Below are 12,628 nucleotides of genomic sequence, written 5' to 3'. Positions count from 1 at the left end.
GGAGATAACTCCTGAAGCTCTGTAGAATTGTTCCCCTTTTCTTTCAAAAACATAAAATAATCAGAGCCAGGACAGAATTTTGCCGAGGTAGTTAAAGTGAAAAAAAGAAATTAGGAAGAACATCTAAAACTTTAAACAGACTATCTAGTTGACAGCCAGACTAATGAAAATGCAACATATGAAATCAATTTTATTTGTGGGGGTCTCATTTTTATGGATCTTATGGTTGTGTAAATTTGTAAAACTATATCCCTGTTTTTATTTGGTTTTTACCTCCCCAAATTCATGTCTCCATGAAAATACTGTTTTTGTTGATGAAATTAAATAATTTCGCAGCATCCAAGTTCATTCCCACATAATGTAATGACTTGTTGGTATGCTGTACAGACACTGGTCAGACGTGGACCATGTCAGTGTTTATCATCAGTAACAATCAATACCAGCCATTGCAAGAAGGTACCAAACACCACTCCATACACACTTTGTTTATGTATATACATAATGATCAGCAACCACAAATCTCTACTAATTGGTACAAAGTTCAAATCATTCAGGATAAAGTGTCAGTTGGACAGGTCAATATGAACACTTTGAATTATACTTATGTACACTTATACGCGAGGATTAATTTTTGCGAGATGTAGTGCCATGTGAATATAGCGAAAATTAAACTCTCTTGAAAATATCCATTTTTACTAAAATATAAATAGCTCTTGTTTACTAATTTGTTTACCCATATTAAATAATAATTCTATTAATATGTTTTATACCCGTCTGCTCAGCTTACACATTATCCTAGATGATCAGTAATTGTAAGTGGTCAGATATAACATCGTGTACTTTCACGTCTACTGATCCTTTGATGGATTAATTTAGCCAGGTGATTAGAATATTCCTGAAATATTACATAAAAAAACCCCCAAAAAAAACCAAGGAAATATGTATATGTAACACTGACCATTAACTCTAATGCCTAAGTTATTTATATGACCGGAGTCAATGACTTTACTAATTGGCCATAACATACCATCAAGTTATAACATTGGCAAAGAAATTCACTATTTTATGTCATGTTTACATCAATTTGACACCAATTAGCTTCTGCTATCATCTTTACGATACAAGAACTCAAGTATCACCCACATACAGGAAGATATACTTCTTTTCAGACAGAAAAATCACTTTCATTACAAGAACATTTGAAACACAAATAATATTTATGCCAGCTGTATTTATATGATTTGGACCAGTAAACATTATGCAAGTTAAAACGAACATCATTAATTAAACAGTTTTAAACAATGAATTTTAAGAGACCACTAAATATCATTGGTGCCAGCAATGCAATTTTTGCTTGGTAACTGTTCATTTGAACCAGTAATACACCACTTTCATTGATATTCATCCGGCATCTTTTAAATTGGTGTATCCTCTGGGGTGAAATATATCTGACAAAAAGAATATTTATTGTGTTCATCAGCATTCTTGGATGTGTTTTAAACCCCGTAGTAAACAGAATTTCAGAAAAAAACAGAAACACTTTCAAAGACAAAATATCTTCTTTTTTTTGTCTGCAAAGAATTTAATGTCTTATACCCCAGTCACACATACGGCGCGGATAGTTACGTCTAGCCACGGGTAGAAACGTAGTAATCCGTATCGATCCGTACCTGAGCCGTACGGATTGGTACGGATTACTACTTTAAGGTACGGCTCAGGTACGGATCGATAAGGATTACTACGTTTCTTTGCATAGCTATCCGCGCCGTATGTGTGACTGTGATATTAACAGATACCATGTAACCTGTAGTAATACTATTACCATAATTTTCCTCCTCTATAATTTAATTACAAGTTTGTCTTTCGTCATCAAAGTACAAAAAATGAAAATAGCTAAGCTCCCTTTAACAGATTAAAGAAAAAATAATGCAAGGGCAACATCCTCAACAGAAATTTAATTTTCTGGAAACAACTTTATTAGAGATGTTACCAGTAAGTATGCAGTTTTTTGACATTTACATTCAGATCATTTCAATATTTATCAATTCAGTAATACATGTTCAAAATATACTTGTAACAACTACATCTAAAATTCAATTCCAAGTGCAATGCTGACCACCTAACTGTTACTGTAAGTTAGAACAAGGATGTAATGACTGATTTCAGTAATGTAAAAAATACAATAGCTTTTCTAAGAAAATATTATACTATAACCAGTAAAAGAATCAGAACTAAATGCATTAGAACTAAATGCAACATTTCAGGATTCATTCCCTTGTAATGACAAAGGAACTGCCTCAATTACAGAATGTGTTCCTGAAACAGCAAGAAAACTGTCCCCCTTGACAAATCTTCATGACAACTTACATGAAGAATACCCTGGAGAATTTAGTGGAAAAAGTAGATCTTTCGGAGATATTATAGGCCAAGTCATCAATCATACTGGATAGACAGATGGCTGGATGTATATAACATTTGTTGCATGTATGTTAATAGAGGTAACTGTTCGGAAAACACTGGAGAGATTTATGGTTATGGAATGAAAACTAGTGGTAAAAATGTATGGAACATGTTCTTTAAATCATTTCTGCCAAACAAATTACCTATGCAGAAAGCAGAGACACAATTATCAGTGATTATTTATATAAATACAAGACAGTAGTAGAATCAATGGTAACAACAAAGACAGCAAAGAACTGAACCATTCCCTAGAAGTCAGCAAAACACAAAATCTCACGTTTTCAACAGAATTTGAAAGACAAAATTCTAAGTTTTCATCAAAAACAAGATCCTTTAGGAGAAAATAATGGCAGACTAGATTTGATCAGTCTATTCATGACAGGTAATGATCAAAATATGCAACACCCGGCCCTCATGCCCCTTAAAACTTAACGGGTTTTTTGCAGTCTATGTATGAGACGCCATTAGATTTAACAGAGATCATATTTCCTCACAATTATATGCTCATCTACCTTAATCTCATGCTTCTGCTTCCACCAACTGTTTTAGTGTTATTACTGGAAGAGAAAATACCTCAGTCTCTACTGAGATTCGAACCCTGGACGAAATGTGATCTGCAGGCAGACACTCTAAGCTCATCCTCAAATGGCTAACCCAACAGTAAGGCTTTTGAAGTAGCTGTATATACCTACAACCACTACAACACTTACAGCACACATTCGTACTCAATACTGTACATGGCAATCTTAAAACTTAACAACCAGAAGTAGCAGGTTAAAAAAATGATGTACCAGATTATATTGACATATCCACGATTGTCTGTCAAAATACGCTAATCTCCAAACAGAAAATGGCTTTCTTACTTTGTTTTACTTTGTGATACAATCTGTCATTTCCATAATATGTTTTCTATATCAAATAGCTTGAAAAAGCATAAACAAGATCAGTATCTCAACTGATGATCAAAACTTACTCTTTACCAGGAAATTCTTAATGTTTTTACAGTGTTTAATATTATCAACATTTCTCAAGAACCATAAATCATATCGCAGTGATAAAGCACAGTGATAATGTAAATTTCTTTCTTTTACAGATAAAATAATTATAGTGCAGCTGAGCTATTTTCAGACAGTAATGTTTACTGAAATAGGCTGCAAACATTTCTCATCTAAAATTCTCCTAGAGATTCACCTTAAGAAATCAGTCATGGTTACCTATTAGTAATGCATAATATTCAACATATTACAATCAAGCATCTACTGCAAGCATCTAGTCTAGAGAAGGTCTAGTTTCTATATAGCATACCTAGATCTATAAGCACAGCCTCCAAGAGAATTATTGAAAGATTATCCAACAATTAACAAAACGAAATTGCAACAATAGATATATAACAGAAGTATGAAAGAAGCAAGAAAAGAAGAAATAAACCAAAATGAACAATGAGTTTGAACAACATCCAAAAGGGGGAAAGAGATTCAAACCTTCACTGTAGGGGATAAGGAGAAGTTGTTTTGGATAGTTGTAGACCTGTTCCTGGTCATTTGATAGAAACCATGACAACCGCTTGCAACCACCACCGTCATCAGAGTCTAGAAGAAAGCAAGAAGATATGGACACTGCTAATGGATTTAAAAGAATGATTAAACACATTTGTGGCACTGTAAGTAAGTACAAAGAATGATGTAGATGACAATGAGAGATGTCAGTATTCTGATATTGATAGAACTGGGAAACAAGATAATTATCTTAGCATCTTAAGAAATTGTTTTGACTATGGTCTAAAGATTGGCAAAAGGTATTAATTGATAAAGCAATCTGTTTATACAGGCTAGGGGAATCATAAAGAAATGCAATTAGCAAAACAGAATTATAAGAAAACAGAGGAAAGGTCATTTAATATTGGGGGACAAAAAATTTTTTTTTAAAACCCATGTTGTTAAATTTTTAATTTAAATTTTAAAACATAATTAAAAATGGAAGAAATTATGTTTTTTTATGCAAGAAACATTGTATTGTTTTTTGTAGGGGGGGTAACCATGCCTTTAATTCAAACATTAAATTAAGGGCAACCGAAAGAAACATATTTTATTCATAAACATATGTAATTTATAAATAGATTAAAAAAAAACAACACAACCAATACTTTATAATAATTAAAAAAAATCCTTTTTTCAAAAGCAAATAAATTAAAAGTTTTTACCATCATCAAAAAAAATTGTTTCTGCTGTCATTCTAACCATAACACTTTGCTTAAATCCAATAATCTTCAATTCATTTATCTAAACACAACAGAACAGAACATGTTTAAAAACTCCACCCTGTTTAACACCAGTTCTTCATTTATACCAAATTCAGTAAACTAATAAAGTCCCTACAAAGTTATTTGTTCAAAACACACTGCCATATTCCTCACAATATAAATTCATATTCCAATAGTTTTCTTTCATTCAATCCTGTTTCCTTTTTGCTAAAATCTATTTCATCTGTTTCCACTCTCTACTTTGCCATCAGACACATGATCTTTATCTTTATCTTTATCTTTATTTCCACAAATATCAATTTAGTCCTAATTCTCACAATCTTAAGACAAATAAACAAGGTTCTTTCTTCTTCAAAGATTGTTGGGAGATATGCTATGTAACACTGTATAATATTCTGTTGCCAGGGGCTTAATGCTGTCAACATCATATTAAACATTTACATCAATATAATCATTTCCTCATGATAGGCAGTTGCTGAAGGTCCAGCATAGCTGGAACACCCCCAGGGGCTGCGAGGGAGGAGACTTATGTCATATCATAACAGGTGGGTGTTTTGAATAATACAACCTGTTGAAAGAAAAAAATCTGATAATAATTGCTTATTATTAAATTATTGTAAGAACTGTTGGTCAGCCAGTTTTGTGTATCTTTGGTACTTACGCTTAAAACGGTATAATTATTTGTTGTACTTTTGAAACTTAAATTGATTCCTAATTATTAATAATAACAAAAGGCAATAAAACCTGAAGGAAAACATTAAATGTAATTGCACATTAAAACAATGCTTCTATTCTTTAAACAGTGGCACAACCATCAGCTACTGATTGCTTATAATATTTTAAACAGTGGCACAACCGTCGGCTACTGATTGCTTATAATATATTAAGAATTTTAGTTTTGTTCATTAAGGGTTTATTTTCAACTAAACTTTATTACTTCCAAATATTATTTGATGTTTGCTCATTGTATACAGCAAAATTTCTCTTTTAATCTCCATAAATTCATCTTTTTCTTTTTCCATTTTACGTACTATTGCAGTCAGAACTAATCTGTCTCCAAGCAAGTTCATGAATTATAGGTAGGAACTTGAATGATGCCTCCAACAAACTTAAAATAAATCCTTTGTCAATAAATATAGATGTTCTAAGTAATTCTATAATCGGTCAAAGCCTGAATGTTCAAGGAAATACATATAGAAATGGTGGTCCAAGTGTTTCTAGAATCACGTACAAAGCTCTGAAAACCTGCCAGAACTGCAGAAAGGGAAGAGGAAAGTTGAATGACATGGCAGACGTGGCCCAGGCTGCAACAAGCAGTTCTCATTGTTTTATGACCCGTTTAAGGGTCACATAAATCACACATGGCAAGGTGACACACTTCAAATGTCAGCTTACACAGCTTCTGGTTATATTGAAGTTATTAAAATATTTATGGATTCACCCTAGTTTGAAACTGGTCCTACATCACCCCTTAGGGCAGTGATTGTCAATATAGATGAACTGATAAAAATTAAGGAAAACGTAACCAGTTTATCTTGGTTTCAATACTGAAAACAATGTTGTTTTTATCTTAAAAGAGTACCTTGTAATAACAAATACAAGCAAAGACAAAACAAACAAACAAATTTAAGATAAAGATCACTTTCCTTTTTGTTTTCTTTTTTACAGCATGGTTGTTTCATTGTATTTCATGTTCTAAGGGTATTCAAGTTAACCTCCAGAGAGTAGTCAAATCAACCACAAATATTTCTTAATTTCAGAAAAAGCACCAACTGGTTTTCTGCAAGGAAACTACAACTTCTCCACATAAAATAAAGATATGATGGTGGGATGGGGACAAAGGCGGGGACCGAGGTGGGGTAGAGATATGGGACACAGGAACAAAACAACTTTGAATGTGACATCTTTTTTCTGACAGGTAGCAGACTGAACTTGTAAGTACTCAATAACCCGAAGATATGCGTAATTTGTTATGGATGCAATTCTCCATAAACACAGGATAAAAACACTACTGTTTTCAAAGACCTGTAGACATGCTGTGTAAATTTATACCAATAAGTTCCAATTTATGATATACTTTGATAGAAAATGGCAATAATTTCCATAAAACACAGACATTTTCATAACACTTGGGAGGGAAAAAAACAGACATGGGCCCCACTTTTATGATGTATTTATTTTACGAAAGTATCAATTTTCTATCTTCATATGCATAAAAAACATCATCAAGTATTTATTACTAAAATAAAAAGAATGGAGATCCAGCCATATTGCCCAATCAGAATTCATTACAATATTTCTCATGGCCACAGGAAGCAAAGCAGACGCACACGCAGAACGAAGACAAGACTTTCAAAGGAAAAAAACATGCCTTTATGATGTAATTGTACTATAAAAACAACAAAGTTACATTGAGACAATTGATTATTAGATGCTTTTTTCTTTAATTACCAGTATCGATAACCAATCAGTCATCGTATTAAAATATTTTCTCCCCATTTTTTTTTCTTTTCTGGAGTATTCTTTGCGAAAATAAAAATCGCAAGTGTTATCCTGAAAGTATTGAGAATGCGTCTGCTTGCTTTTAGCGTAAGGAAGCTGTTACAATTAACTTCCGTAACCTGTCACAGAATTAGCCTACATGGATTAGATCAGGCTTTCCATGTTATGTTCAAAGTTCTAATGACAAGTTTTTTTTTCAAATTTGTCTTACAACACATATAATAACAGTAATTCCTTAAATATTTGGCCAAATTAGTAATCATAATCTGACAACAATAACTGACAAGATTTAAGTGTAATAATACATTAAATTTTTTTAAAAATGTATCTTGCTGACGTGTTTTTAGAACACGACTGTAATGCTTTGCGGACGCCTCTGTCTATGGTATGCATATGACACTGTACCCATTTCATTTCATTATTACATTTATTTAGGAACAAGAAGATCCAAATTTACACAGAGTTAGATTTCTATTAGAAATGTATGCTTTACTGTCTTTTATCAGATTTTGTAATTATCCCCCTTTAATACAAAACATATTTTTAAAAAATGAGGATTTCTCTTGATTTTCAATACAATATCTGGTTTATTATTTCCAGTTGACATTATACTGGGATAAGTTCATCAATCTAAATCAAACTGCAAGTTTTTAAACTGTGTGTAACTTCAGAATGTTTTAATTTCAAATGCACCTTAGTTACACAACTAATATAGAAAAAAGGGAGGTAAAAAATAAAGAAGGGGAGGTAATGATAATTTTATAAACTTGCAATTTTAATGAAATTCTGTTAAACATATAATTATGTACTATGTAAATCTTTCAAAGTGTTGAATAAACATTGTTCTTATATTCATATCTTTTCTTATGCAAAATATGTTGACCAAATTTATAATATATGCTAAAAGAACTCTGACCTGGATAGTAAAATCAAATGTGAAAATCTAACATGTTTTAAATACCCAGTGAAAATAAGTGTATGACCAGATGCTAAAGTTTTAAACAAATCCATTACTTAACCAACTTTAGACTGACAAGCTTTCATATTTAAAATAAACTGGCAACTTTAAGTGAACATAAAATTTCTGAAGAAAACCTCCAGGTTGAACTAACATTTCTTGATGCACTTCTAGTTTTGTTTTTTTTCATGAAGCACCTCCCTAGCACTAAATTTGGTGTAAATGTTGTTGTAACATCATGAATTTTCATGAACGACAAAAGACAGATTAAGGAACAATCCAAAACTTGCAAACTAATTTCATTTGCGAACATTTGGAAGAATTATTGCTGAACATATTGCAGCATTCAATGATGTAATTCAGTTACGACATGTTGCACAAAATGTCGCATGCGCTCATATTGTTCCCAAAAATTAATTCTATTGTTACAAATGAATAGGCACTCAGCAGGTTACTCCAGAGACGAACGTCAAAAAACAAGTGGAAACTGTTCTATCATTTCATAAAAGCATGGAATTAAATGTTTTAGGAATAAATGTTACTGTCGGGAGGGTATAGTGGTATTAAATATTGATATAAATCACCGGAAATAAAGACAAATAATGGAAATTACGAGACTGTCATACCAAATTGGATGGTACAGAATAAAAAGGTTTTGTTGAGTTATAGCTTTTAGGGTCACGGGAGAAAAGATGCGTAATACATAAGAGCTGATTGAGTCAAGAATTAAAGAAACAGTTTTCATTTTCTTCCCGTTAGCAAGAGAAGAATAACGGCTTAGTTCTAGGCAAGGAAAATCAAATACGTGTAAAATTGTTAGATTCTGTTTGAGAGATGACATAAGAAGACGTCAAATCAATAACAACTTGTTCTTGCAAAGATAATGTCAATTATCAAGCCTGAATGGACTTCGCAACTGAATCCCTCTAGTCAAATATAATGCTATCATTAAAATTGTAAATTGGCTTGTAAAAATAGTTCCTATATACCAATCCAACTTTGGGAACTCATTTTCAAGTATAATTTGCATGCACCATAAACAAATCAGCAACTGCAAAACTTGATCTATTTGGTGTTGTTGATAAACTTGTACAGTGTGACAAAATGTGTGAGGTAACATTTGTGATACATGAGGTTAGACATGCTCAAAAGTGGATGCTTTCTCTGAGCAAATTTCCAAGTACTGTCCTATTTTTAATAATTTTTGAAACACACCAGAACTGTTTTCATTTATATAAAATTACATCATTTTAGGTTAAAATAAATAGAATTCAACTCCAAACCAGTGCAAGTTGAATTAAAATTTAGCCGTCACATTCAGCATACAGTTATAATTTATAAAGATGGTGACGTAACATATGGACATCCCAGACCGTTGTGCCATAACCTAGCACTTCTATTTAGCAAACACTCTATCAAACAGATATCGAGGACATACAGCATGCTTATCCTCATACGCAAATAACCTTGACCCTTACCTAAAGCGTTTAATTTTTTGTCATGAAGAGCTGTCTTTACTTCCTCGTATGGCCGCAGATTATCATCCGAATGGAAATCGTCCTCAGATGAGCTGTATGTTTTACTGCCCCGTTTGTCTTTAGATGTTGGACGACCTAATGCCCTGTTTTGAGGCTTATAGTTTGGTGTTGTACTCAATGAACTCATCTCCATTTTGACAGGGGAAATAACTCTCATGAAGTTTTTATAAATATTGTCATGGTAGCAGGTTTTCTTGATGTTTTGTTCTGAAATTAGAAACCAATATATTTAGAACTTGACAAACAGTAAACTCATTTCAATCTCGACAAGGGAAAAAATCATCAGGAAGTAAAATCCACTGTTGCCATGGTAACAATTTGACTTCACAAAATTTGAAGAAAAAAATATAAAACATTCATCAACACTAATTTGCAATCATTAATTCCTGATATAGCTCCAAATTTCACAATGGCTGTTACGATCACTTCAATTTTAACTTAAAATTCAAAGCGAAGGTCATATACAAAATTTGTGTAATTGGTTAATTTTTGAACACAGAAAATTTTCCCGAGAAACTGATAGTGTTTCAATTTCTTTCAGTTCTAAGACTGAAAAAAGCCCAAACTGAATTTTATTCCATGAAATTTTCTCAGACAGTAATTTGTTTCGATTTCACAGAACTTTTTTTTATTTATTTTATAACATGTGAATATAAATGGAAAATGCAACACGCATGAAATACAATTCAGATAAATGTTTCACATCCTGTATCGGCTTTGCATGTTTTAAATTTCCGTCATGAATTTTCATGCATATTTCTTAGATTCAATTACCCAATTTTTTGCAGTTCACCAATTCTGGCGAAACTGCTGACTTCCTTTTTGAATAATCTTATTTCCTGATGGTCTAATTTGTATTCATTGGACTAAAGTTACATATTATTTAATGTCTGCAAAATGATATGATTTTTGAATTTATTGGTGATTTTGGCTAATTCTCCGATGGCAAAAATACAAAATGCTTACATGTCAGAGGAAAGTAAACACAGTAGAAAATAAAATTTTAAACATACAAGGAAATTTTGTTGTGTATTTTTGTTAAAATACGATACAGTTATGCATATTATGTAAATGAAAAAATAACGGGATAAAGCCCAAAAGTAAAACAGTAACTTATTATGCTGATTGAACGAATGCCCTTGTGACTTTACTAAAATTAAAAAATAAAAATTCTCAAGAAAAAATTATTTCTCTGCAGCAGATTTGTTTAATTTGGTTTAAAAACACTATTTTGAACACTGTTCAGGCAGTTCACCTAACCCGTACTTTGTTCGCTTGAACTCCACGGAACAAGCAAAATTTGTTCGAGTTATCAGTAGTTCGAGTCATCAAAAAACCTGCATCATATAGATATTTTGCCAGGACCTGACAATGAGTTCAAGTGAAGAGTCGTGTACGAAATATCCAAGTTAAAGCAAACAAAATTTTACTGTACTTCCCCACATTCACCAGAGGTGGAGAATAAACTTCTTGGGGGCATTTTCTCTTCAGACAGTAGCTAAGCATAACAGAGAAGACAACCCCACACAGAGATCAAACTCCAAATCACTTGACTATAATCAGACCTTGAACTTGAACTAATTGGACAAGTTTTGTTTCTTTTGGAATAGCATAATAAATGAAATCTGAGCAGACCTTTATCTCTTTTTTTAATAGTGAAACAAAAGATGTTAACCATCTAAACATTTAACTGCCAGTATGCATGACAAAAACATCTAAAGCCCACCAGAAATTATGTAATTTTATACTCTTCTATCACAAAAACCAATTTTGAAACCTCACTTCTTTTAGATTTTTTCAGGGTAATTCAAAGAAAATTGATGTCTTAACCCTTCCTTTTCAAATCAATAACTGTAGAATTAAAATCATTGCTGATTCACCACCGAAAGATCACTGTTTGATGTTTGAGATGCCATGATTTCATTTAATCAAGTTGTTTGAACATTTAAAAACATATCAGTTATAAAATTCAGAACATGTTGAGTAGCGAAGCTCTCATATTAAAAGGAATATCATTATTCTATCCATAGAGAAACTGTTTTTTGATTCAGTCTACTTAATATTGATGTGTTTCCATGGTAATTTTTACATGCTACACTTGAAAACATCCCTAAGGTGTGATTATAATTACCTATAGAAATATAGTTTTCTGCAAAGTTTAATTCCAATGACAATATAATTCATTTTCACTGATACTTCAGTTGTATTTTACAGTTTACCATTAACAATTTTTTGTTACGTAGAACAAAGTTTTGATCTCAGAGAACAAAGTTTCGATCTCGGGAGGTCTTTCTTTACCATTAAAACCTGGAAAGTCACCACAATGAGAGTGACTTTGACCTCATTTGTGTTCTGTCTCTGTCTCAATAACCCCAGAATGCAACATTATATATTGAGGTCATGGACATAATGTGGTCAAGGTCAAAGGTCACAAATAAAGAAGCTACCTCATCACAACCTTATGATTGTGGTATCTGATAATACAAATTAAACCCATTTAATTCATATATGCAATAACTACAGTAAAACACCGCTCGCTCGAGGTCGCAAGGGGACAAGCAAAATGCTCGAGTTATCCATGGTTTCGAGCGACCCAAACATTGACAAACATACGAAGAAAACTAATTTATTTATTTATTTTGTTGGGTTTAACGTCGCACCGACACAATTTTAGGTCATATGGCGACTTTCCAGCTTTAATGGTGGAGGAAGACCCCAGGTGCCCCTCCGTGTACAACTTCATCACGAGCGGGCACTTGGGTAGAACCATCGACCTTCCGTAAGTCAGCTGGATGGCTTGAAGAATTCTACGCCCCAAATGAGGTTTCGAACCCAACGAAGAAAACTAAAGTTTACGGTCATGCGTAATAATAACATACTTGTGACATTTTCGAAAACAAACGTATTACA

The 12,628-nt window shown here is 32.5% G+C and overlaps 1 protein-coding gene across 23 annotated transcripts in view; it reads right to left on the bottom strand.

The window, feature by feature from the left end:
- Positions 1-12,628, bottom strand: part of LOC123558649 (teneurin-m-like) — a 241,368-nt gene that overhangs the window by 86,545 nt on the left and 142,195 nt on the right. For 21 of the 23 annotated variants that reach the window (XM_053544291.1, XM_053544306.1, XM_053544307.1 and 18 more), the window contains 2 exons: positions 9,659-9,925; positions 3,942-4,049 (listed from right to left, as the gene is read on the bottom strand). In XM_053544291.1, coding sequence (XP_053400266.1) covers positions 3,942-4,049; positions 9,659-9,875 — 325 coding nt within the window. In that variant the 5' untranslated portion in view covers positions 9,876-9,925. The remainder of the gene's footprint in view (positions 1-3,941; positions 4,050-9,658; positions 9,926-12,628) is intronic. The other 2 variants (XM_053544310.1, XM_053544313.1) reach the window with 1 other exon arrangement.

This window comes from Mercenaria mercenaria, chromosome 5 (assembly GCF_021730395.1).
Source record: "Mercenaria mercenaria strain notata chromosome 5, MADL_Memer_1, whole genome shotgun sequence".
Lineage (NCBI taxonomy): Eukaryota > Metazoa > Mollusca > Bivalvia > Venerida > Veneridae > Mercenaria > Mercenaria mercenaria.
Note: the sequence above shows the minus strand (reverse complement) of the source record. Positions and strands in the feature narration are given on the sequence as shown.